Source organism: Artemia sp. Qi Xiang Cuo, unplaced genomic scaffold, assembly GCF_049724085.1.
Source record: "Artemia sp. Qi Xiang Cuo unplaced genomic scaffold, ASM4972408v1 HiC_scaffold_2954, whole genome shotgun sequence".
In the NCBI taxonomy this organism is placed as follows: domain Eukaryota; kingdom Metazoa; phylum Arthropoda; class Branchiopoda; order Anostraca; family Artemiidae; genus Artemia; species Artemia sp. Qi Xiang Cuo.
Window position 1 is genome coordinate 2,596,014 of NW_028300808.1, and position 27,858 is coordinate 2,623,871.

At 34.9% G+C, this 27,858-nt stretch overlaps 1 protein-coding gene across 1 annotated transcript in view; it reads right to left on the reverse strand.

The window, feature by feature from the left end:
- The window catches only part of LOC148938375 (uncharacterized), a 155,818-nt gene that overhangs the window by 21,005 nt on the left and 106,955 nt on the right, over positions 1 to 27,858 (reverse strand). Inside the window, exons 3-4 of the mRNA XM_089107839.1 lie at positions 18,729 to 18,945; positions 8,180 to 8,296 (exon numbers count right to left, since the gene is read on the reverse strand). Of these exons, the coding sequence (XP_088963965.1) occupies positions 8,180 to 8,296; positions 18,729 to 18,945 (334 nt within the window). The remainder of the gene's footprint in view (positions 1 to 8,179; positions 8,297 to 18,728; positions 18,946 to 27,858) is intronic.

Sequence of the window (27,858 nt, forward strand, 5' to 3'; positions counted from 1 at the left end):
TCTTCTTCTGCTGCTTATTGACCCTTGTTTTTTTATGTTTCAAAGCCCTTGTTCATGTCATTTGATTCCTGCCTGGCTGGAGACTGATGAGTGAATGACGCGAATGCATCCTTTTCAGACCCCCCCCATTTTGTCGAGATTTTAATTGTTAACCAACGATTCTTGCTGAAGATCTAATATTTTCCTTATCACTCTTCTTGAAATTCTTGCCCGACCCCCAGTCCTGTATTGTGAAAGCAGCAAAATTTGATGCAGCAGGTACAAGATATTTTCTGGCAAGGGGTAGTGCAGAACGAAATAGCCTAGCAAACCAGCTACCAAGACCGTAGCCAGATATTGTAGTACGCCCCTTGTAGTAGTCCAATCCATTGCCTATTTGACGTGGACTCAAAGCACCGAGATAACAGTCAATATCGGGACAGATAAATTGAATTCTTCTATTGTTTATTTTAGGCGAGTGTACCGTCGTCACTGACAATGGGTCGAAAATGACATGTAATCACTGCTAAGCCTTTTTCTATTGCTAGAGGATCACCCAATTAACTTATGATCGTTAACTGGCAGAATTATAAATATGGCTCGTTTACGCGAATATACTGACGATGCTGTATATTATAGTGATGAACAATTTCATGGGTTGTTTTTCGCTCGAGAACAGGTAGGAGGGGAACAATTGAATTACCAACTCTCGACGTTTCCACAAAGGATGCATAGAGAAATAGGCAAGAGTCCGAGGCGAAACCAGGTGGATAATGAGCAAAAAGAACTTTATCTATCCAGTAAATAGCGACAGCATTTGCCAAATTTATAGTATTCTTCTGGCAGCCAAGAACATCCTGCAGAGTATAATTTTGAATAATAGTGTATTGGTCAACAGTACCTCTAATTCTAATAATGTCATGGACCAACTACTAATAAAAACGGTCCGTAACTGTCCTTAGGTCTGTGATTTTTCCAATTTTAGTGCGTCTCAAATCCCTCATATTAGCATCGTCAATAAATTACTCTATGTCAGGTGGCGCGTAAATAGATTTAAGTGATTCAACCGATTCATAGTCGGCATACCCCAACCCATTCATAATGCTATCAAAGGGTATAACTTTTGTATCATACACGCGATCATTTCTCAGGATGTCATAGGTATTTTTGAAGATACAGTCAACAAGGGCCACTTCATATTCACCGTCAAATTTGACGGCGGGTGAGAGTTTTGTCCAAAAATCACTTGTCATATTCAAGTCATTGTAGAGATGATCGGAAACGTTGGACATGAAAGTTACATAGAAATCATGGGGCATTGTCAATATCTTCAACACCGATCCAAGAATCAAAATCAGAGTTGTATCTCTAGCCACCGAACAAGTAACTGTTTCTTACCCCCGCGAGTACGTGTCTTTAATATCTTTTCAATTTGATATATTTCACTAGAATATTTAACTTTTTGCAATTCATAGTCATAAAATCCACCGAGAATCTCTTCATCCTTGGTATCAATCAGGCGATAAGTCATGGGTTTAGTGTCTAGAATTTTTGACACTTTAAAAAGTTCAGTGGACCACAAGTAATTCCCCTTTTAAAAAACATTAGTTGTTCTATTAATTCGAACAGTATCACCAACCTTGAATCTATTTTCTTCTTCTTGGATAGTGTTTCTGGGTAAAAGCTTTTAATAAAGGTGTCAGTTTCATCTTTCTCCGTATGATGTACGGCCAGTGTCTATGAGTTTGTCTACGAGTGATGATGTCGTTGATTAAAAATCAACATGAAGTTTTCCAGACCATTAATCACATATGATGTAATTTTCAATGTACAATATCTTGTAATCAAATTTCGTATATTATTGATCTATCGTCCGGCCCCTGCAGACTGTATAGGAAAATTCCGCCGGGGGTGCAGCGTATTATACATGACTAGTATTTTTGCAACATGAGGATTAACAAATTCACTACCGCGATCCATTTGAATTTTTTTTATATGGATCCTTTTCGAGAATACTTTAAATGGCCTGAGCAACTTCAACACCTCTCTTTGATAACAATGGAATTGCATATCCATAGCGACTAAAAAAATTGATTACATGTAGAATGTACTTGTACGGTGTATTGTGACGTCTTTGAAACTCATCTATAGTCAGGAGATCTGCTTGCATTATTTGCAATAGGTAAAAGGCTTTAGTTTTTTGATATTGATTGGCACGAAGTCTTTGATTTATATGCAGAGTGTAACTTGGCTCATTTTGCTGATAGTGTTTCACACTTTTAGTGTGAATACTCATGACTTTGGGAAGAGTGGTGAGGGAACTCAAACTCCCCGCCTCGCCAATATTTTTATAAACACCTTTCAGAACTTCAGCCATTTTGAACGTAAACACGTTGTGTGATGGCAGCGACCCTTGTTTGTTCGGGCTGCTGGTGGTGGGGACGCTAATTTGATATTCATCTACTTTTGTCTCTCTATCAGTTTCGTTATAGTAGTGCACGCCACTTTATAAAAATCTTCTTCTTCTTCATAGTAATCTATTAATTTTGATTTCGACTATGCATGGGAGGCTAATTTTTTTTAGACTTTGCAAATATCAGCATAGACATCTTTGTACTTGTTAGGTCTGTAGAAAGCTTTGTATATTATTGTCAACTGATAATAGTCATTTAAGATTTTTAACAATGTCATACATTAAATCAAGTAGATTATATATCTTGCCTTGAATTATAATCCTTTCCCCATTGCTCTCAACTTGAATTTGATTACTTTCCAAGAGATAGATTAGGAGTCGTGTACTTTGTTCACGATATGTGAGGGGGAATAGTATTACAATATTAAAAACAATAGTAACAAATTCAAACTTAATTTATTTTTTTCCAGCAGCAGCAGACTCTTGAGGAGATGATTCTTTTTTGGGATCAGCAGCTGCATTGGTCTTCGATCGATAATGTTAGTCTGCTCGACAAAGTGAATCTTGAAGTAAAATCAGCTTTTTATCACCCTCAATAGTTTTACTGTTCAGGAATTTATTCAAATTGTTCTCTAAGTTTTTGACGGGTGAGAGAACGAGTTCTATTGGAGTCAATCCATAGGGTTTTGCCATCTAGAGATAACTTTTTAATAATCATGGTATTATTTTCATTAAAAGTGTGAAAAAGCTACAGCCCTCCTGAAGAAGTCGTTTCCTTTTAAAATTCTTTCCTTGATTTTTAAAGGTACATGTACGTACAATTGAACGATGTTGCTGTTTCTGGTGCCTAAATATTTCTGGCAGTTGAACATTACCCTCGGTAAAGTTTAAACAAAGTTCAGATATTATATTAATAAAATCAGTGTCAATACCAGGTTTGAGCATTATTTTTCGAAGTAGAGGTTTTAAAGCGCTTAAAACTGAAAAAAAATGTCTATTTTGATGTAGTTTCTTCAATGCCATGATAGCAAATAATAGGTATTTTTAGTGTTCACTGGAAGATATATTGTAATCTCATTGTCAAAAATATTTATGACTACAAGCATATCCTCGGATGTATTTTGATTAATATCCAATAGGATATAGCCGTGGGGTTTATTTGTTGCATGATTGTATGCTGAGAGCAGAAATTTTGGGGCACCTGGATGTATTTGTTTATTGAGGGTTATTAGCAAGCTAGAATCACGAACAACCCTGTAGATGATTTAACAGGTACAGTTCAAATCAAGTGTTTGCATACATCTGCTCTGATCAAAGATATTGTTGAGAACCAGAGTAATAGAAATCTTTTAATGATGAGAGGGAACAGTGAAAAATTGCAGCATTTGCGGGGACCATTGTTTAATAGATTCAGCCAGATCGTCAATGATCAGCCAAGAGTTTGGTTCAATAATGTTGAAAATATCAAGTCCCTCTATGAACTGTATCTGCATCGATCCCATGGCAGCAGCAATTGCTTTTATTTTATTGTACGACTCCTGCCAAATACTATAGCAATAGTAGATTTTTTTCAGCTTTTCCGCAAACATTTTATCACAATATTTAATTATTTTAGTTAAGAGTGTTGTTTTGCACGACATTAAGGGCCCACACAGAAACGATCTGAATGGTGTTTTAAATTGATACATGTTCCTTTCAACAGTTCACCTGGACAACTAACTGTAGACCCCAATTGTCTAATGACTAAATAATTTTTCCCTACTACTACTACTCTGTTCTTCAAGAAGAAGACAAAGACAAAGACAAAGACGAATAAAGAATCATATTTTTTCTTTTATTATATGCACATAAAAAAGTAACAATAAATTGAAAAAAAAAAAAAATTTTTTAAATTTATTAATAATAAGAAATACAACATTTACATGGGGATACAGAGAAAAAACACTTTTTTTTTGTTTATTTATAGAGAAAAAAAAATACACTTTATTAAATTTATTCTTAATAAAAAAAAAATACAACAACATTTACATAGTTACACACACACACAGACAAAAAAAACATTTTTTTTTTATTTATAGAGAAAAAAACATTAAATTAGAGAGATGGCACTTGAAAAAAAAAATCTGCTCTAAGTCCAAAAAAAAGATAACTTTGGTGACGGAGCGCCCCCCGCGCTGGCGGCGGCCGGCCCCCCCCCGGGCCACGAGGCCCCCCCCCCCCCAAAGGCCGCGAGGCCCCCCCCAAAAGGTTTTTAGGAAATTATTTACAGGACTTTATTTAAACCGAGACTTTCCCTGTGGGCAATACATTCGACCCGGTCTGAAGTTAAATAGTGACCCAGGGGGAGGGTGGTCACACCATCTTGACAAACATAGACCTTGTCGGAAATGGTACTCATGGCTATTTTTTCTACATTTACAGTATAGTTCCTGTAGTTCAATGAACGAATTGCCAACAATTTGGCTCGTGGACTTGCATTTTGAACAATACAATTCCTATAAATGTTCATGTCGATATTCTTGTCCACATAGCGCGTGGGTCCTACTGTGCATTGTTTCTTGATTTCATCGTCGTGTGTCTGTATAAAGTAAACCTTCGGACCTACAAACATACCACGGGAAATCAGGTCGCTTACGGGTTAAGATTTTAAAAATAAAATCTGATTGGGTACCCGACGTTTTAATATCTCAGGGTAAATACCACCACACCCATTGGTGTAGTCCATCCATGAACTGATAATTTCACCGTGCGCCAAATCATCAATTAGATTTGGTGTTTTTACTTTGAGCAGTAGAGAATCCGTGTCACCGTAGCAGACCTCTACTGGCTTCTTTTCCGGCCACCGTACCCTAGCAACACTATAGTAGAAATCCAACTTGAGTTTTTTTTAGATTTCTAAGACTGCACTGCCTGCAAAAATATTTTTATTCCAGACAATACGCCTTTTTTTTCCTATTCAAAGTAATATTTCCTAACAAATGATTGTAAAGTAAGTGTAATTGTGATAAATAATAGTTTAAGCACGTTGTTCTGGATTAGTCAAAATGTTACAAAGAATCCTATTACAAACACTCTCCCATATTTTGACGTAAGCCAAATTTAAAATGAGTTTATAAATTTCTTTTTCGGCTTTCGTCTGTGCTGCAGAACGTTTGCCGACAAAAGAATCAACAAACGTTTTTAGACATGTTTTTTTTCCTAAATCGTTTTCCCTGTTAACCCGTTTTAAGTATAAAAAATTTTTAAAATGAAATTTTAACTCTTATTTGTTTTAATATAAGTTTTTTTTTGGAAGTATGTCGTATCTAAGTTTTTGTTTTGAAGGTACCCAATGCACACCGTCCCCCATGTCTAAACGCATCTAGCAGTGGCTCAAAGAGTACATAGTCAAGGTGCAATTGATACATGGGAAAACAAAATCCTTTACTGAATCTTGAAGCTTGACTGGTATCTCTCCGTCAATTTAAAAAAAACATCCTACTAACCCATTCTCCTCAACACTGTTAATGTTGGGGAAATGGGGAGCTTGAGGGTCATTGAGCCATTTATAGTCACCGCAAGGTAGTGCATAATGGAACATGGCTGAGGGGTAGAGAGAATTCATATCGAGGAAAACTGCATTCGATTTTGTCCCCGTCTTCTCTCCTGTTGGATCGGTTTCCAAGATACGGTCCCCGTGAAAAACAAAACCCCCCCTCATTGACCTCTCGATGAACAGGTGCTGATCAATGTCAGAAATTAACCCAATGTTTTCTCCACTAATTTTCAGGATGAGGTCCATCACTAGATGAGGCAAAGAATAATAATAGACAGGCCAACGAGTTAACTATCTAGATATTTTATCCCAATTTCCACATATCAGAAAAAAGAGGTCTAACATGTCACTCGTCAGCGACTTCTTGCCATAGCCATATCCATTTTTACACCCTCCCGCTGCCCACACTTTTTTTGCTCATCTATAGGACGTGAGGGTGAACCCCAGGTCATGTCGACTGTCATAAAACGATTCACTACAAGAAACAGCTAACTCAGTACCGCTCGCCTTGGACAACTGAAGGATATAAGAAGATATGTACGTGACTGTTAACAACTCGTATAAGCCATTTGGATAGTTGCGCGCCAGTTGTTGGACATCGGTGCATCCTTTATCGTTTTTCTGCACATGAATTTATTCACTAAGTTTGTTGGTAGCAAAACCGTATAACTCTCAAAAGCGAATTTTAGTCGTGTAATCAACGTCGACATCATTACATTTTCAGACTAATTCCAAAACAAGTAACTTTTCCGCTGATTTAGGTATGATTTTGTACGTAAAGCTGTCTATCACCGATGCATCATCTACTGTTCCATTTCTTTGAAGATGTGCCAATGCAGGTAGCACATACTTTAGATCATAGTTAGAGTTATGTATAAAAACCGGTATAAAAAGTTGTTGTTTAATTTTTAAATTACATAAATTGTGATCCCACCCACGAAAGTCCCTTTGCCCCGTTGAATTAAGGTGTATAAAGGGGTTATGATTATGCGCCGCACCTTTTGGGGCAAGGGCACCTATATATAACCGGCACATTTCTCCATTTTTCAACACCCGAGACCCTTTATCCGACACTATCATTGGATAATTGGTATGGCGTAATCGTGAAATAGCTTTGTTTGCCGTTTTTATTAAAGAAACCAAGAGCTTGTCCATACGACTGTCATTGTTCGTAGTAAAAAAAAAACTCTTACGAGATTATTTTATTGATAATGTTGTGATGGTCGTGTTCGGTGAAACATGGGAGAAGCTAGCGTTACTTGAGTCGCTTCAGCCTTTATTGGTTTGATGCCACAACCAGTCTTGTTTTACAGTCTAAAGACATTTTATCAGATTGCATAAGAGAATTTTGAAAAATTGTAAACTGTTAAATGTCTCTGCCTTCTGCCAGCAGTTCTAGTCTCTGATTTCCGTGAAGTTTACAAGACCCCATTTGATCTGAAACCGTTCGCTCCGATGTGAATGGGAAAAGAAATATGGTACCATAAACGTATTCACCTTGGGTCGTGGCTTGACAGTGGCGTTGACTTATCGCTGTAACAGGGAAAAAATGACCATAAGAATTTATATCTTTGCGAGTCTCGTATATAACCCAGACACAATTTTTAACATTTTCCACTATCGGTATCTTTACTGAATACAAAACCTCTTTTTTATTCGGTTTTTTTCCCCCATCTAAAAATTCAGTGTCATACTGGAGAAAAACTACCCCCACCCCAAGATTTTCAAGTTATTTCTCAAAAAATCGTACTTATTTATATGACACCGAATACTTTAACTCCAAACACTAGAAAATTAATTTATGAAAAATTTTCCCGCCGTTACGAGCCCGTCTGTCAAGATTTTTCATTGATGATTCATCTTTTAATGTTTTATGGGCTGCCACTAAAAATGTATGTTTAAAACATTGAAGCCCAGTGTCCAATTTGAAGCCCTGAACCCCTTTGGTAGCTGACAAATCTTGGTGGCATTTTATTTTGTTAACCCTCCCTCCCATTAAAAAAAAGTTTTTTTAAAATAAACTGAGATTAAGATACAAGCATTCAATGTATAAAATGGTGGGCCCACTCCCTCTCTCACTAATTTTAACAGAATTGTAATATTGTGTTTTTACAAATTGTGAAATGGTTAATAAGCTATCGTCTATCACTGTGTAGATATTCGGGCGGACTGACGGAAATATGAAATAAAAAATGTCTTTATCTGATCCCTGTCTTCGGGTCACTTTTTGACTCAATTATGATTTATGTCACTCTCGACCTCATCATGATCGAGTATGACCACCGATACTTGACTAACTACGGTGGATAAAACTCTTTGTAAAATTAAAATTGTACGGTAGTATACTGTCCGCGATTTCCTCTGGACCGCTAAAATTTAAACGTAATGTTTTCACATTATCTATAGCGGATTTTAACACATAAAAATCGGGCAATTCCAGGGACGTTGCACTATTTTCATATTCCGTCCCTGTTTTTTCAGGACTCAATCCACTAATTGTAAAGTAGCTGTGATAAAAATCCCTAGAGGAACAAGCTGCTGATGTTTTACTACTACTATATAGGCCATGCTGTGGACTGACTAATAAGGGTGACATGGAATGGTTATTAGTGCCATCCCCAGTCTGTTCAATTACTGTGGGGGGATGTGGCATGAGGGTCCCCAGTACATGCTATATGGTTTTTTGGGACAATTGGCTGAGCCAATCTGCAATGTCCTCTGATGGAATTTTACTATGAGGACCAGGATCAGATTTACTAGTAACATCAGTTATATGTTTGAGTCTAAAATTATCTGCCTACTCTGTGTCTTCAAGCATGTCAATATCGCCTGTTAAGTCCTCCAGGCTAGCAATTTCCCAAAAAAAATCGTTAAATAGCCTTCTATGCCACTCCAAATTCTCTAGAGCCAGTAAAGGTAAATCCCTGAACTCTGCTGGTGGTGACAGAATTGGTTCTGTAAATACACTTGCTTCATCACTCACTGGTGTCACTGGTGGTGCTATATTTTTAATCTGTAGAAAAAAAAAGTTTTTTTATTTTTTATGTAAAATAACCATTTTTTTTTATAGTTAATAAACTTTGTCAATTTAAATGTTGGATGGGCCTTTTTATAGCCCCCCCCCCTCCCCCAACCCCTCCCGGGTAGGACCCTTGGGAACCTAGTGCTACCTTCGAGGTAGGAGTATCGATGCACTTTCGAGTTGGGGGTATCGGACTTCACAACACTGTTCAAATAGAACAGCCTCAAATTCTTTCTCGAAAACACCTAAGTGTTTCACTTCATCACTCAATGGTGTGGCTGGTGGTGATATATTTTTAATCTGTATAAAAAAAAAGTTTTTTATTTTTTATGTAAAATAGTAATTTTTTTTTATAGTTAATAAACTTGGTCCATTAAAAAGTTGGCTGGTCCTTTTTCGTGCCCCCCCCCCTCCCCCAACCCCTCCCGGGGAGGATCCGTGGGCATCTAGAGTTGCCGCCCAGGTAGGAAGATCGAAAACTTTTCGCGGGGGTGGACTCGACCTTCAAAACCCAGTTCAAATAAAACAGTCTCAAATTCTGCTCTCGAATGCATCTTTTTTTCAACGAAAATAATTGCATGAGTTTGGTCCAAAATATTGTTTTCTTCGTATCATTGTGAAAGACATAATTGGAGATTATTAAAAAGACCTTCTTGCCGCAAAAAGACATCCTGTTACAAGGAAACCCCTAATTAAAATTCAAAGCGGAGGAAGTGGGCGATGGAGTAATTTGATAAGAGCCCGGATGTCCGTGACGGCTTAGTACAAAAAATACGGCAGTTTGAGAACGATTTGTGAAATAGTGAATAGTTAAGTTTTTGTTTTTCAAATAGTTAATTTTTGTTTAAAAGAAATATTGGAATTATTGCATTAGAAGGCGTCTTGGTTAGAAGTTACAAGGTAATGTTGTTTTTTTTTTTATAGAAATGCGTGATAAACTATTTCAGCGTTATAAGCTTTCCTTTATATACCGCTAATTTGGTTAATGAAAGAAAATGAAATAGTTTTTAGAAACAAATTTTAAGTTTTACTCATCAAAAGCTATGCGCCTGAGAAAATTTTGTCTCATTTTTTTTGAAAAAATAAGGAAAAAAATATATACACTGACAAGTTCTGGCTGTACATAATAAGTACTTGGCACGGCCAGAAGGGCGTGTGCCTCTCGCTATTGATTTGATGTGGTTGAGATAATATACGAAGAAACACCGTTCCTATTCAAATTCCCTCCAGCGTGCGTGGGGCTAACACCGGCGTCAGGGGACTCCGACATTAAAAGTTTTGTGGCCCTTTGCTGTCCCAGATCGTGTGTTATTCTACCGGTATATTTGATAATAGATGCCCTTGTGGCTTGCATTAATGCAGGTTCGCTCCATCTCGCCTTCTTTTCCAGAGGGGCATTATAGCACGTATCTTCTTACTTTAAAAAAAGGCAAAAATTTAGCATTAAAAAAAAAATGCATTTTGGGTTTGGAAAAAAATTAAGTTTATTTTATAAATATACATCAGCTTAAACAACATCTTTATTTAAAAATATGGGGTTTTGTTAGTGGGAGGAAGGACCTTTTTTATAAACTGCCTTTCCAACCATCTGCTTTTTCAGTCATATTTAATGCAAATTTGAAGGTATAGGGGGAAGCTACTCCCCCCCCCGAATTTGGTCAGAAAATATTAAACTCTTTGGTATAACAGTCTTTTTTTCTCTTTAAACAATCACATTTAAATCAAATGTAGACAAAAATAGAAATTTAATAAGCTTAAAATTTAATTAACATGGCTCAGTCAATCCCCTATGAGATAATAAGGCCCATCAAATAAAAAGGATAGATAAGATACAAATTTTATTTATTAAATAGGTTTATAGGTAACACATTTTATTTTTAATGAATTAGGGGGAGGGAGGGGGTGAGGGTTTGAACGCATTAAATTTCATGAAGAGATTCTTCAATGCAGACTGGCCTTGAAGTATTTTCAAAAACACCACTAAAAAAAAAGGCCATTGATATTGATAAAAATGGAAGCTTTTGTAACAATTAATAAAATAAAAGAATAAACATTTTATTCTAATCCCAAATTACCGATTGAAAGCTAAGCACTTTTTCAAAAACATCCCTAAAAAGGCCCACTGATCTTGATAAAAATCGCACCGTAAATTTCAGCCTGTAAGAGAACTATGTAGAGGTTTCAGCTCCTAAACAATAGGCTTCTAAGTGCATAAGTACCCTTAGTTCTAGTGTCTGTCTTAAGTAGTCAAAAAGATTAAGTCATTAGCAAAGTGGTTGTTTCTACCATTCTATTTTAATTTTTCATATACAATGAACCAAAATCAAAGTGAACATGTCTCTCTTTTTTTGAATATTTACTAAAATTGAAAGTAAGGAAAGAATTTCTTCCTTAACTTAATAACAAGACAATTTCTTTTTATTATAATAATGAGAAAATTTTTCTCACCAGAAATTGCTTAGAATTATCAATTTTGTATGTAAATGTTTACAAAAAATGTCAGTAGTGTTAAGTTGAATAAACTATTCAAAACTGTTGAAGAATCTAATTTGAAACCCGAATATATACAAAAAATAATTGCATAACAGCGAAACAAGACATGCTAGTTTTGATTTATCACTAAAAAAAGACATTGAACTTTGAAATTGCGTAAATCTCTTGACAAAGAAAGATGTAATGACCTCTAGAATAGAATATCTATCAGAAAAAACCTGTTTGGTACAGGGGCGCCCCAGAAATAGTACCTTGACTACTACTTTTTATTTGGTTAAATGGCTTTCTCGAAACTTGTTTAATTTTATTTATGAACGTTTTTATTAGTAATAAATATACGTAACTTACGAATTAACTTACGTAACGAACTTCTACATTCATATATTTTTAATACGTGTATTGGGGGGCTCGCCCCTTAGTCATTACCTCGCTCTTTAAGCTAAAGTTCGAATTTTGTTCCAATTCTTTAAAAATGACCCTTTATCACAAAAGCCGCTATTTAGAATAAATAGCTCTTATAAAAGTACTAAAAAATCTTTGGCTTAAAGAGCGAGGTATTGACTACGGAGTGAACCCAATCATACACGTAATATTTTCTGTTCGTTTTAAGTTTGATGTTACTCCTTATTTTCAGTTGGAAAACTTGTTTTTTTTATATTTAATTTCTTATCTTCTTTTTAAATAATGCTGGAAATCCGCCGCCCCCTTCATAGCAATGTCCCTTCCCCCATGAAAACTTCCTTCATGAAAAGATCTTCACACATAACCCCCGACCCACCCACCCCCCTACTACCAGAAAAAATCCCCCCTGAAAACGTCTGTATACTTCCTAATAACCAATACTATATGTTAACATTGGGTAAAGTTCATAACTTTGATCCCTCCCCCTGGGGACTTCGGGGGATTAAGTCATCCTAAAGGACATAGCTATTATATTTTCAACCATGCTGAACAAAATGGCTATCTCAAAATTTTGATCAGGTGACTTTGGTAAAAAAAATGAGCGTGGGAGGGGGCCTAGTTGCCCTCCATTTTTTTTGTCAAAGGGCACTAGAACTTTTAATTTTCGTTCCAGTAAGTCCTACCACGATATTCTAGGACCACTGGGTCGATACGATCACCCCTAGAAAAAAAAATAAATAAATAAAATAAACACGCATCCGTGATCTTTCTTCTGGCAAAAAATGAAAAATTCCACATTTTTGCAAATATGAGCTCGAAACCTCTACAGTAGGGTTCTCTGATACGCTGAATATGATGGTGTGATTTTCATTAAGGTTCCATAACTTTTAGGGGGTCTTTCTCCCTTTTTTCGAAAATCAGCCAAATTTCCTCAGGTGCGTAACTTTTCATGGGTAGGACTAAACTTGAAACCGAAAGTTATGTATTTGAATTCAGCTTTGAAATCTGATTCTTTTGATGTATCTATTGGTATCAAAAACCCATTTTCTAGAGTTCTGGTTACCATTGAGCCGGGTCGCTCCTTACTTACAGTTCGTTACCACGAACTGTTCGATACCATTCTTTTCAATTTTTATCTTATTCATGAGATTCATGGCTGTGTAGTTTATGTAATTATATTATTCATGGCTTGAAAATTAACTTCAGAAGACATCTACAACTTACTTGCTAAGAGGCTTAATGATGACTAAATTTACTTTCTAATTTGCTTCCTTTGCATATGTCAAACAGTTCGTGGTAACGAACTGTAAGCAAGGAGCGACCCGGCTCAATGGTAACCGAAACTCTAGAAAATGGGTTTTTGATACCAATATATACATCAAAAGAATCAGATTTCAATGCTAAATTGAAATATATAACTTTCATGAAGTTTAGTCCTACCCATCAAAAGTTACGTGATGGGTAGAATATTTGGTTGATTTTCGAAAAAAGGGGGATAGACCCCCTAAAAGTTATAGAATCTTAATGAGAATCACGCCATCATATTCAGCGTATCAGAGAACCCTACTGTAGAGGTTTCAAGCCCCTATCTACAAAAATGTGGAATTTTGCATTTTTTGCCAGAAGAAAGATCACGGATGCGTGTTTATTTTATTCTATACGTGTTATGTTTATTTTATTCTAGGACCCAGTGGTCCTAGAATATCGTGGGAGGACTCATTGGAACGGAAATTAAAATTTCTAGTGCCCTTTTTAAGGGACCAAAAAAATGGAGGGCATCTAGGCCCCCTCCCACGCTCATTTTTTCCCAAAGTCACCTGATCAAAATTTTTAGATAGCCATTTTGTTCAGCATGGTTGAAAATATGATATCTATGATAACTGAAAATAAGAAGTAACATCAAAACTTAAAACGAACAGAAGATATTACGTGTATGATTGGGTTCACCCCCTAGTCAATACCTCGCTCTTTAAACCAAAGATTTTTTAGTACTTCCATAAGAGCTATTTATTCTAAATAACGGCCTTTGTGATTAAGGGGTCATTTTTAAAGAATTGGAACAAAATTCGAACTTTAGCGTAAAGAGTGAGGTATTGGCAAGGAAGCGAACCCCCTAATATAGGTATTAAAAATATATGAATATAGAAGTTCGTTACGTAAGTTAATTCGTAAGTTACATATATTTATTACTAATAAAAACGCTCGTAAATAAAATTAAACAAGTTTCGAGAAAGCCATTTAACCAAATAAAAGTAAAATTAATATAAAATTTTTTTTTTTTAATTATTCATGTACGGTGAGGCAAAATCAAAACCTGCATTAATTCAAAAACGTTCAAAAATTAAATAAAAATAAGGAACGACGTTAATAGGAACGACGTTAATAGGAACGAAAGAAATAAGGAACGACGTTAAAACTTAAAACGCACAGAAATTATTCCGTATATGAAAGGGGCTGTCCCCTCCTCAACGCCTCGCTCTTTACGCTAAAGTTTGACTTTCTAACAACTCTTATTTTTTTTAAACAATAAAAAACTTTAGCTTAAAGAGCGAGGCGTTGAGGAGGGGACAGCCCCTTTCATATACGGAATAATTTCTGTTCGTTTTAAGTTTTAACGTCGTTCCTTACTTTCAGTAAAAAAAAAAACTTGTTTTTTTTTAATTAATTTCTTGACAAAATGAAGCAAATGCTATTTATTTGTCTGTATAACTGTCTATGTGAGAAGTTCTAGCATATAACCATTGTTCAAATAGTGTAAACAATGGTGCTTAAACTTTGTGTTGGAGGCAAGGAGGCAAAATCTTTTGTACTTCACAAAAGGGTATACTCTACGTTTTGTTTCCTTTTGTATGCCTGTCGTCTATTCTTTGCCTAGTTCTTCCATAATTTAGGAACTATAATTACAGGTATTATTGACACTAAAAGAATAACCAGCCTTTTTTTCTTTTCTTCTTTTTTTATTCCCTTCTTTTCTACTTTTACATTAATCATATGAAAAACTGTCATGGCTTCAGAAGGCATATATAACTTGCTTGCTTAGAAGCTTAATGATGGGTGAATTTACTTTCTAATTTCGTTTCCTTTGTACTTATAGCTGGATAAAACGACGCAAAAGGCACTTATCTACCTATATAATTGCCTGTGTCAATAATTTCTAGCAAATAACTAATTTTCAGCGCTGAAAACAATCGTGTTCAGATTTTGTGTTGGAGGGAAGGGGGCAAATGTTTTGTGATCTACAAAAGAGAATACTCTACGTTTTTTTCCCTTTGTATATTTTTTGCCTCGTGCATCTGTAATCTAGGAACAGATTATTTTCTTCTTCTTTCAACCTTTTTTGCTTTAACGTTATAAAAGGCAACGCTATAGCGTTACCTATAGTAAGGAGCCATACAGCTTCAACGTTTTTTATTGTTTTTTTTTCAGGTGCACATCATATAAAAGGATTGGTCGTTAACAATAGGCAACTATCATAACTTATAGCCCTTGCCCCGGAGGCTGAGAGGGCCTATCAAGCCTGGAACCATAGAAATTTGGATTTCGGACTATTTTGAACAAAATGACTATTTCAAAATTTTGATCAAAAGCAATTGGAGAAAAAAGGAGCGGATGGGGAGGGGGGGGGGAGGCTGGTTGTATTCCGATCACTTTTGACTCTTAAAAAGAGAACTAGAATTTTTGATCCCAAATCAAATAAGTCCCGTCCGAAGCTCATACGACCAATCCTTTCATATGATGTGCGTCAGGAAAAAAAACCGAAAAAACGATGAAGCCTAATGGCTCCTTACTATAGGCAACGCTATAGCGTAACCTATAGTAAGCCTCCTCGTTAAACCCCTCGTGAAAAAATTGAGCAGTAAAAGATAGAGTACGTTAAAATAAAAATAACACAGAAAAGAAAGAACTTCGAAATATTCCAAATAACCTAAATAAATATATTCGAAAATAATGGCAGAATGTATGGTGAAGAATATTCTACAGTATTTAAAATATTCGGGTGATATTACTATTAAAATTATTTAATTTTTTGTTCTTTACCGGCCGAGACTGATCTTCTTTCATTGATTTTAGGTCATATATTCCATCAGCCCATTGCCCCTGATATTTTTTTTACCCAGTGTAAAATTGACAGAGCTCTTTATTCCAAATAAGCAAACAACGGTTTAAGTAGAGACGGTTTTCAAAAATTCACCAGGTCCTGCTCACAAAAAAAGTATTGAGTCCACAAGCTGTATATCAGAAGGTTTCCCCGTCAGAAGAACCTTAACTTCTATCGAATACGTGACTTTTCAGGGACAAATGCGCAACAAATGCGCAACCATGCGGCCTTACTGGGAAGCATTTTGTTTTATAATGATAGTTTTTGATACTTTTAAACCGATTGGCAAACTAAGAATTTTTAATTCGCAGTCCTCCATCAGACAAAATCGGAGTTTGGTGTAAATAAATGGCAGAAAACGCAACTTCTCCGTGGTAAATCTTTTCGGTCATTTTATAAGGGCTCTTGAACTTTTAATTTCCTTTTGAAAGATCTCTACTGATCTTCTAGGAGCATTGATTTGATATGACTGCTTATTTGGAAAAGAATAAATAAAAACGTATCCATGATCTTTCTTCAAAAAAAAAATGGAAAATTCTACATTTTGTAGACAGGAGCTTGAAACCTCTACAGTAGAATTCTCTAGTATACTGAATGTAATGTGTTTTTCATTGAGATCACTTGTTTTTTGGGGGGTGTTCCCCCCCCCCCCCTTTCCAAAAATCAGACAAAATTTCAAAGGCTCGTAGCGTTTGATGTATAGCATTGAACATGATAAACTTTATATTTTTGGAATCAGCCTAAAAAAGCAGTTCTTTTGATGCATTAATTTTTATCAGATTTTTTTTTTCTCGGGCCAATATCAACCAAAACTCTAAAGTTTTGGTTGCTATTGGCCCGATTCACTCCTTACTTTCAGTTCGTTAAAAAGAACTGTTTATTCCATACCATATATTCTACATGTGCTTTGGAATAAAGGTAAAATATTCCAGAATCTCTTCCTTCCTTTATTCTTTTTATCCTATTAGTTTCCCTTTGGCTGCTTGATTCTACATGTGGCGAAAATTTCTCAAGGGGAGTTGTCGGAGGGAATTTTCCGGAGCGGGCAATTTTCCACAAAGGTGAATTTTCCAGGGGACATTTTTCACGGGAGAAGTTTTTCAGGGGGATATTGCAGGGGAATACACTGGACCCCGTTGAAAAGCCAGAAAAATCACAATTTTAAATGGGTCATCTGCAGTTGGCCGTTTTTTAACCGATCTTACAAGAATTAAATAAAAAAAACAAGTTTTTGAAACTGAAAGTAAGGAGCGACATTAAAATTTAAAACGAACAGAAATTAATCCGTATATGAAAGGGGCTGTCCCCTCCTCGACGCCTCGCTCTTTACGCTAAAGTTTGACTCTGTCTCACAACTTTATTTTTTAAAACAATAAAAGTTCTAGGCCACTAGAACTTTTAATTTCCATTCGAATGAGCCCTTCCACGATATTCTAGGACCACTGGGTCGATACAATCACCCCTGGGGGAAAAAAAATAAAAAAATAATTAAACACGCATCCGTGATCTTTCTTCTGGCAAAAAATGCAAAATTCCACATTTTTGTAGATAGGAGCTTGAAACCTCTAAAGTAGAGTTCTCTGATACGCTCAATATGATGGTGTGATTTTCATTAAGGTTCTATAATTTTTAGGGGGTCTTTCCCCCCTTTTTTCGAAAATCAGCCAAATTTTCTCAGGCGCGTAACTTTTGGTGGGTAAGATTAAACTTGATGAAACTTATATATTTGAAATCAGAATTAAAATCTGATTCTCTTGATGTATGTATTAATATCAAAATTCCGTTTTGTAGAGTTTCGGTTACCATTGAGCCGGGTCCCTCCTTACTTACAGTTCGTTACCACGAACTGTTTGATATCGCGATAGTGCTTATATGAACAGAAATAAAATTATTCTCGAGCCCTTTGTGTGCCACGAAATAGACCGTAGCATGATAAATTGCTACTTTTTGCCATTTCGCGCCCCAAAACAATAATTTTGACTCCAATAAAAAGTAAATGCCACAAAGAGTAATTTTTCATATAGCCAAACATGGCCAAAATCCCTTGACTGTAGGGTAACCTACACTCATTTAGCCTTGAAAACTGAAGAAAACCATTTTTAGCATAGGTACCAAGGTTAATAATATCTTTAAAAAATGGTTCATATTAAAAAAAAGCTTTTAAAAAGCTATTTAAAAAAAGCCGCAATTCAACCGAATTGCGGCTTGAATTAAGTACTGGCAAATAAATTACTAGTGGAAATAACATTTAGTTAGGTTATGTGTATGGGGAATTTATTTAGTATCCGGGAGAAAATTATTTAATTTTTTTAATACTGCTCATCAAAGGATCCGAGGCGTCATCAAAGAATCCTATACCACTAGTTTCCCCCCTCTAGCTTTTTCCGCCTCCCCTTCCAAAGACTTTGAATAATACTTTTTTTCGGGGTATTTTCATTGAAAAATACCATTTTTTGTGTTTTTATTAAAAAATTGAAAAACCACAAATTTGCCCCTCCCCCCAAGATATTGAAAATACACTTTGCCCCCCCCCCCCAATATTTTCATGAATTGACGCCATTGAGTCTACAAGCCATCGAAAACAATAGTATACTTTGGTTCACAATTGTCGCTGCTTAGATGCATTATTTCTCATAAAATTTACCACAATTTATAAACAATTAAAAACTAGTATAGACGTTTCTAGAGTGGAAGGACTATATAGTAAAAGGATTTTCCACAATAATAAAGAATTTTGGAAAGGTCGGGTAATTTACAATATAACAATGAACTGTTGAAGGATTACCTGTATAAACGTTCAATTTCACAACTTCCGATATTTGATCAGCATCTGTTCCGTTTGGCCGAAAAATGTAGGCACCAGAAGCTCGGAATTTGAACCGAGAGTTGTTCCCACTCATTCCTTTATAATAAAGAAAACTTTGGGATAACGTTACCGCAACACCATCGATAACTATTTCATGGAGTTTTCCAGTTTCTCCATCAAATTTGACAGATATCCGCTGAAAAATTATTCATTTTAAAAATTATTCTTTTTACTTAATACTGTAGCTTAGAAATATATATTAAAATTTAGAAAACCTTTACACAAAAAAAAAACATATACACCAGCGTGGATTAAATTTTAAAAATAAGTGCTTTCAAAGTTTATACGTGAGCCTCAAGTACAACAGTGGTTTATAGGCCTAACGATTTTCGTAATCTGTCATATAAGAAGTGCGCTTCAGCTAACCCTATCCTTCATTACACTGCAAATCTGAAATTCTTTAGACAGTCCAACTTGATTTATTTAAGAGCAATGGCCCAATGGCCCCAACTTTCAATACAAACAATAACCCCTGAACAGCTTTAGTTGTGGTAAAAATCGTTGTTAGACAAAATGAGAGAGAGAGAGGGAGAGAAATAATTTATTAACAAAAATAACGATTACATAATTTTTCAACAATCATGAGGGGTATCCTAACCCATCGGGTTGTACATGATGGTTGTTTCCATCCTTATAATCTACTAATATATATTCAAACTTCACGTATACATCGAAAATCACGAAAAAAAACACACTTAAATCATTAACAGCTTCCCAAAAGGTTACGTTTCAACCTACGCTTGAAGTGACTAACATTATCTGCCACCTTGATACCCTCCGGGAGGGAATTCCACAGCTGTGACCTTGCAAAACGTGGAAATAAAAATGCTTGTTGAGTACTCCAAGCCTCAAAGACTATCCCTGAAGAATGCCTAATTTTATTACAATGATAAAACGAGTTAGACTAAAAACTTTCCCAAAAGCACTCCAGGGAATAACGACTCAAACATTGATAAACAAAAATAACTAGTTGATAATCTCCTCACTTAAACATTTAGAATTTTCATTGTAAGTGAAGCAACTTAAAGTGCTATTTTCAAATCTCAAATAATTTCCTAAGACACGAACAACTAAACAGCATCATGGAAAACGATACAAAATATCAAAGGGCAATCTTCATTTGAAATTTCACAAACATATATTTTCTGGAGTCAGCCTATCTGTAATTCTCTATATTTTTAATAACGTCCCCTGAGAAAACAATGTCTTTGTTTTTTTGTTTTTTAGTATTCCATACTGGGATGGTACGTCTTGTCTCCTTTTCAGAAGAAATTAATTTAAAAACCTCTTTCCACAAAATAAGTTTTTCAAAGAAAAGTAAAGAACTCCATTAAACAAAAAATGAGCGAAAATAAAATCAAATAATCGACCAAGCGTGAAACTACCACAAATCAGTATCGGTAAATAAATGAAACCCAAAACGAACAGAAATTACAATAAATAACCGAGTCAACTCAAAACGAGCAGAAATTAATATAAGTTTAGGCGCAAAACCCCTATGCCTTCCCAAGGCCAGAACAAAATTTGCACTTTACTGAAAAAATACAAACGAATGTGCATTGTCAGTTTAATATACATATACTGATATTTAGTAATCAAAACGTTAAAATTATTTGATTTATTAAAGTTATAAAAGTAAAAACATTCTTATTTTTGTCAGTAAAGTGCAAATTTTGTTTTGGCCTTGGGAAGGTATAGAAGTTGGGAAGGCATAGATAATTCTTGGTACTTTGTAACTGTTGATAAATTCAAAACAGTTCTCCTGATCTATTTCTCCAGGATTCTAAGCGAAAACAGAAATCTATATGCAAGTTCGGTGAAATCACTAGAACAGTGCACTTAGGAACATCAAATGCGGCTTGGAATTCCCCTTAGAAGTTCAAAGCCTAATGAAATTGAGCAGTTTTCAAGGAAGACTGAACTTGTTTAGAATACACGAAACCTCAGGACTACACAAACTGGATAGACCTTTTCATTTAAGAAATCAAAAGGAAAATTCTATGGCTATATAGTACAACACTTTATTAAATGCTAATAATGCTATTTCGACAGCTATAACAATTAACAATCAGAACAAAAATAACAAACAGAAATGTTGGAATGAAAAAAAATAGATGGCGAGACTTTCGAACCCACGAAAAAATACTCCTTATAAGGTTTTCTAAATCTACATCTTTATTATTTTAACGAAAGATTTTGTCAAAAAAGTTTGAGAAACCCCTCAGCAGTTCAAAATTGAAAGAAATTAAGCAGTTTTCAAGCAAGGGTGAATTTGTTTAGAGCATAGGAAATCCCAGAACTACATAAAACTTGACAGCAGTTATCATTTGAGATTAACAAGTCCAAAGACAAAGTTCTTTGAAATGACTTACTACATAACTAGGCATTAAAGAAAAGCATCTCTGCAGCTAAAACTATTAATAAGCTGTTCCACAACCGTGCCACCTCCATCTTTCCTTATTTCTAAGAAGTAAACAACAACCTCAGTTTTAACACCCACCCCAAGTCCGAGGGGGTTGCAAAATACGCTAAAATAATACAGGACAAAATAAATAATAAAATAACTAATGCAAATTATACATCCTAATCGGCACCACAAATATTACAACCCAAAAATTTCAACCTCACTATTATAACCATACCTATAGAGGCTAATTATATTTCAATTGATTAATTGCACCCCAATCCCCCCCCCCCCCAAAAAAAAAGGAAAAAGAAAAGAAAATTAAAATTCATACTTACTAAAAAGGATATCTTTAATTGCTCTCTTAAACAAAAAAAAAATGCCACTAATATTTCTAATATTCTGATCAAGATGGTTCCAACTTCTAATCCCCCCCCCCCTATGAAGCATAGAAAATATCGACCAGGTGATAACAGCCAATGGAGCATTAATCTCTGCAGAATATCGGTCGCTTAACTTCTAACCAGCCAATCTTTTAGCGGCCTGGTACAAGTTATACCCTTTTTTGCACTTTCATTTTTCAAAAATCAACCACCCCCCACCCGAAAAATGAAATACAGTTTATTTAGTACTAATCTAGTAACTCATAGTACTTCTAGTAACTCATTACAGCGCCAAACCGTCTGAGGTTAGCTAAGCTGCACAAGCTCCTGCTCCACCCCAATATACTCAAAGCATTACCATTCACCCCCTTCCATAAAGCTGTAATTTTCTTTAAATCCTTTCTAATGATCTCTTTCCAGTCCATTCGGGGACAAGCTGCTTTCCATTTTACTCCAGATGGATGTTCAAGAGGCCCAGTTTTTAGAAATCTATCCTTCATCAGTAAAACGGGGCCTAACCATCTTAATCTTTCATTCATTATAAACCTAGAATTAGGGATGGAATCAAATTATTTGTACAGCTTAGGTTTACGCCACCTAAAAACTATCCTTAGACAATCCTTAAACTGTACTTAGACAACCCCAATGGAAAATGATAACCTCACTGGAACCCCAATGAAAAACCCCAATGGAAACATCTAGCATCTCTTCCTCAACCTTTTGAAACGTCCAGGTTTCATAGCTATACTTGACTATTGTCATTATCATGGTTTCTAATATTCTAATGTTAGTTCGAAGACTAATCTTCTATTCTTTCAAACTTCTTTCGACTGAGAAAAAACACCCTAGACAGTGGCTACTCTTCTTTTTACATCTGTACTGGATCCACCATCTTTACTGACAATGCTACCTGGAAAATTAAATCTAATCACCTGGTCAGTATTCTCGTTACCTAACATCATCTCTTGAAGCTCTTTTATTCTTAGTTTTCTTAAAGCTAATTTTCAAACCTATTCTTGTAAAGGTAAACACTCCAAAACCACAATATTTCATTCGTTTCACTAGTATTTTTATTTAGGACACTCGAATCAAAACATGTAATCAAAGTCTACGACAGTTTTATCTTACAATGTGACACCATGCTCTTCAATAGCCATTACTAGGGTCCTAAGAACAAAGTCAATCAAAATAATCCGTACAAGCGGGGATAGGACACAGCTCTGCTTAATTCATGATTTCGCTCCAAATCAACTACTAGCCTCACTTCCTACCTTTTTCAATGCATTCAAATGTTTTGAATATCATAACTGCATTGGCATAAATATTTTCACGTATTTAAAAAAAAAAACATTTATTTTAATAAGGGAATATAATAAACTAGAGTAAAAAAAACAATTCATAAAAGATTAGAAGTGACTATAGACCGTTTATTTAATAGAACTAATAGCTGTAGAGCATAGCATAGCTGTACACCGTCTATTAGAGTGCTGGCCACTGGATTCTGTTATGAGAAGGGGATAGGCGGGGATAACTAAGGTCACAAAAAAGTGGTTTAGGCCATTTTTTCGGACGTTTAATGAGAGCTGCTTCAAAGTAAATATATTGATGATTATAGATTTCACCTCTGAGCCCCTTTAGTTTGGATGAATAAATAAATAAATAAATATATATATATATATATATATATATATATATATATATATATATATATATATATATATATATATATATATATATATATATATATATATATATATATATATATATATATATATATATATATATATATATATATATATATATATATATATATATATATATATATATATATATATATATATATATATATATATATATATATATATATATATATATATATATATATATATATATATATATATATATATATATATATATATATATATATATATATATATATATATATATATATATATATATATATATATATATATATGTGTGTGTGTGTATAAATATTGGATGTAGCATACAGTATGGTTGCTGATGGGGCAAAAACTCCCCTCTTATAGTGGAGACGATAGTACATTATGGGAAATTATACTTTATTTCGAAAAGCAACTACATCAAATGAGCCCTTTATCTCGAGCCACTATCCCGCACAAGTAAAGCTTTGATATAAGTAGTAGTGTTTGAGGGGATTGTAGCCCTTCTCATGTTCAGGACAAGCCTAGGTATGGTATTCTAAGCGAACGGAAATTCCATTTTTTAAACAATTTTTTTCGAGTGATAATAAAGAGCAATTTTAAAGATTTAAACAAACACAACTTATCCTGGGGACTAGTCCCCTCCTCACCCCCTCCTACCCCACCACTCTTTATGCTGAAGTCTGACTCTTTGTCCCCAATGCTTTAATAACGACTGTTCAAACGCAAGGCTAGTTGGAATCAGATAAAAAGTATTTTTCAGAATGCCTCAAGAGTGGCAGAGCTCTTTGATGCACATTTGCATTAAAGATCGAATTACCAGTTTATATGTTTTACGGATTACGAGGCAATAGGTAAATAAAACACTAGCATTTGCCCACAAAAAAATAAATGCACCCATAAATACTTTCAAAAGAAAAGAATCAGCCTAATAAAGAGCGGGGTTGAGGACCCCCCCCCCCCCCCAGTTCATATACATAATAATGTTAGTTCTAAGTTTGGCTGTATCTCTTTACTTTTACTTGAAAAAAAAGCTTTTCTTTTTTATTTAATCTCCTTTATAGAATGAATACATTCTGCTGTTCCTTTCTTTCTATAGAGAATAGTAGTCGGAGTTAACAAAAAGAGAAACAACTGTTGTGAAATATGGTTTTTTACTTTTAATCGATCAGACTTCCCCTTTTTGACGTGCTACATGAAATGGTTGAATTAAATTGTCTTATAAAAGGATATTAGTGTCAAAAGCGAAACGAGCATAAATGGGAGATATTTATATTTTCCAATATGTGGCTTCTTCTATTTTCTAGTCTACATTTAGTTGATACATTTAAGCCGTTGGGTGCCGAATCGAAAAAAAACGAAAAAAAAGAGATTAATTACCTGAAGAACAAATAGGACCCTGGGGAAAATCGTACTAATCATGTGATTTTGAGGGGAGGGATGGAACCGAAGGTACGTTTTCATGCGATTTCTAGATGAAGTAACAACACTGCTTCAGGTATAAAGTCAAGAAGATTCTAACTTTCTAATATTTTTCCATAACATTTTGAAGTTTTTCACCTCAATCACGTTTTCCCCATCATTTGCATAAAAATACACCGTTTTTTATATTAGGACATTCTCGTGGTTTTGCTTTGTCCATGACTCTTCATTATCATATAACTACTTCACTGAGGGCAATCTAGTGCTTCCCATCAATGATTCTTCATATAAAATATTCTCAAATGAAAGTAAAGAGCGATAGTAAAACATAAATAAAACTGCAATTTCTCTGCCTGTGAGCTGATGGTCCTATAGATCTCGCGCTCTCTAGGCTAAGTTTGACCGCTGAAATACTGAAGGCCTTTTAGACTGCAACAAACAAAATGGCACCTTTTGCGACTGCCGCTTGGTGATTGTAAGTATTTCCTTCAACTATTATCTGTGAAAACATTTAACCTGAAAGTTTTAAAGCGAGAACAGATAAGTAATTCCTTCCATTCTTAAGACACTGTAACAGTGCTCAGCAATGCTCATTGTAACTTTAAAACAGCTTGGCTGCTCATTAATATATTGCTTAGTGTTCGCTACAGTGGTAATTGTAGCAGTTTAACAAAAGTTAAACTTTTTATCGCAGTTCTCTTGTGTTAGAACAATCTTTCAGAACATGAGGAAACGGTTAAGGATCAGCAAAATCATTATGTCCTAACTGATGATCCTTGATTCACGATGGTGGCAGAATCCATTTTGGAAACAAAACAGAATTAAATCTAAGTAACTTCTTTCCCACAGAATATATTGAATTTAAAAAAAAAAGCTCTTAAAAGAATTGGATCTTAGAAAGGAACCAGATGATGAACAACTACCAAGTTTTGTGGATCATTACGAAGATCTAAGAAGGAACTATAAGCGTTCATTCATGAAAAAGAAAAGGAAAACTTAAGAGGGAGCGTAAATTGAATTAATTAGAAGAAGATGTTTAAGATCACCTGCTGCTGTGGATATTCAGACATCAATTCTTCAATTGAGCAATGTTTCGACTAGTCCTTGCATCGTCATGCATCATGATCTTTATCTATGATTAAATAAAAAAAAACAAGTTTTTTTAACTGAAAGTAAGGAACGGCGTTAAAACTTAAAACGTACAGAAATTATTCCGCATATGAAAGGGTGCTGTCCCCTCCTCAACGCCTCGCTCGTTCAGCTAAAGTTTTTTGTTGTTTAAAAAAAATAAGAGTTGTGTGTAAGTCAAACTTCATCGTAAAGAGCGAGGCGGTGTGGTCGGGCCAGTCCCTTTCATATACGGAATAATTTATGTTCTTTTTAAGTTTTAAAGTCGCTCCTTACTTTGAGTTAAAAAAAACTTGTTTTTTTTATTTACTTTTTGAACGTTTTTGAATTAATGCAGGTTTTGATTTTGGCTTACCGTACATGAATAATTAAAACAAAAGTTGCATATTAATTTTACTTTTATTTGGTTAAATGTCTTTCTCGAAACTTGTTTAATTTTATTTACGAACGTTTTTATTAGTAATAAATATACATAACTTACGAATTAGCTTACGTAACGAACTTCTATATTCATATATTTTTAATACGTATATTAGGGGGCTCGCCCCCAAGTCAATACCTCGCTCTTTAATCTAAAGTTCGAATTTTTTTACAATTATTTAAAAATTACCCATAATCACAAAGGCCGTTATTTATAATAAATAGCTCTTATGAAAGTACTAAGAAATCTTTGGCTTAAAGAGCGAGGTATTGACTAGGGGGTGAACCCAATCATACACGTAATATTTTCTGTTCGTTTTAAGTTATGATGTTACTCCTTATTTTCAGTTTGAAAACTTGTTTTTTTTATATTTAATTTCTGATCTTTTTTTTAAATAATGCTGGAAAATCCGGCGCCCCCTTCATAGCAATATCCCTTCCCCATGAAAACTCCCTTCATGGAAAGATCTTCCCACATAACCCCCAACCCACCCACCCCCCTACTACCAGAAAAAATCCCCCCTGAAAACGTCTGTATACTTCCTAGTAACCAATACAATATGTTAACATTGGGTAAAGTTGTTCATAACTTTCACCCCTGTGCCCCCGGGGACTTCGGGGGATTAAGTTATCCTAAAGGACATAGTTATCATATTTTCAACCCAGGTGAACAAAATGGCTATCTCAAAATTTTGATCAGGTGACTTTGGGAAAAAAATGAGCGTGGGAGGGGGCCTAGTTGCCCTCCATTTTTTGTTCACTTAAAAAGGGCACTAGAACTTTTAATTACCGTTCCAATGAGTCCTCCCACGATATTCTAGGACCACTGGGTCGATACGATCACCCCTGGGGAAAAAAAAATAAATAAATACCCGTGATTTTTCTTCTGGCAAAAAATACAAAATTCCACATTTTTGTAGATAGGAGCTTGAAACCACTACAGTAGGGTTCTCTGATACGGTGAATATGATGGTGTGATTTTCATTAAGGTTCTATAACTTTTAGGGGGTATTTCCGCCTTTTTTCGAAAATCAACCAAATTTTCTCAGGCGCATAACTTTTGATGGGTAGGACTAAACTTGATGAAAGTTATATATTTGAATTCAGAATTTAAATCTGATTCTTTTGATGTATCTATCGGTATCAAAAACCTGTTTTCTAGAGTTTCGGTTACCATTGAGCTGGGTCGCTCCTTACTTACAGTTCGTTACCACGAACGGTTTGAAAGAGACTTTAACTATTAAAAATCATGTCGATTACATAGCAAAGGACCGCTCGAAATATGCTTGATTGAAAAATACCTACCTGAATTTTCCATAGTAGTGAATAAGCTTAAACATATTTTCTAGTTTTCCTTTCAACAATTCATTTTACTTTCAGAAACACCTTTCAGTAATTAGACTAGTATGAGAAATTAGCTTAAAAATAAAGTTCACGCAAACTTAAAAAGGAAATAGACTATAAAACATTCTGGAAAAGTTACAAAATTAATAAAAAGACAAAAATTTCCGACATTGAAACAAGTCCAGCTTATTTTTGGGTTCTTAAAAGAATGGTACTTTACTTAAGCCTAAGTAATATAGCCAAGAATTAGCCTTTTTACAAGGGAA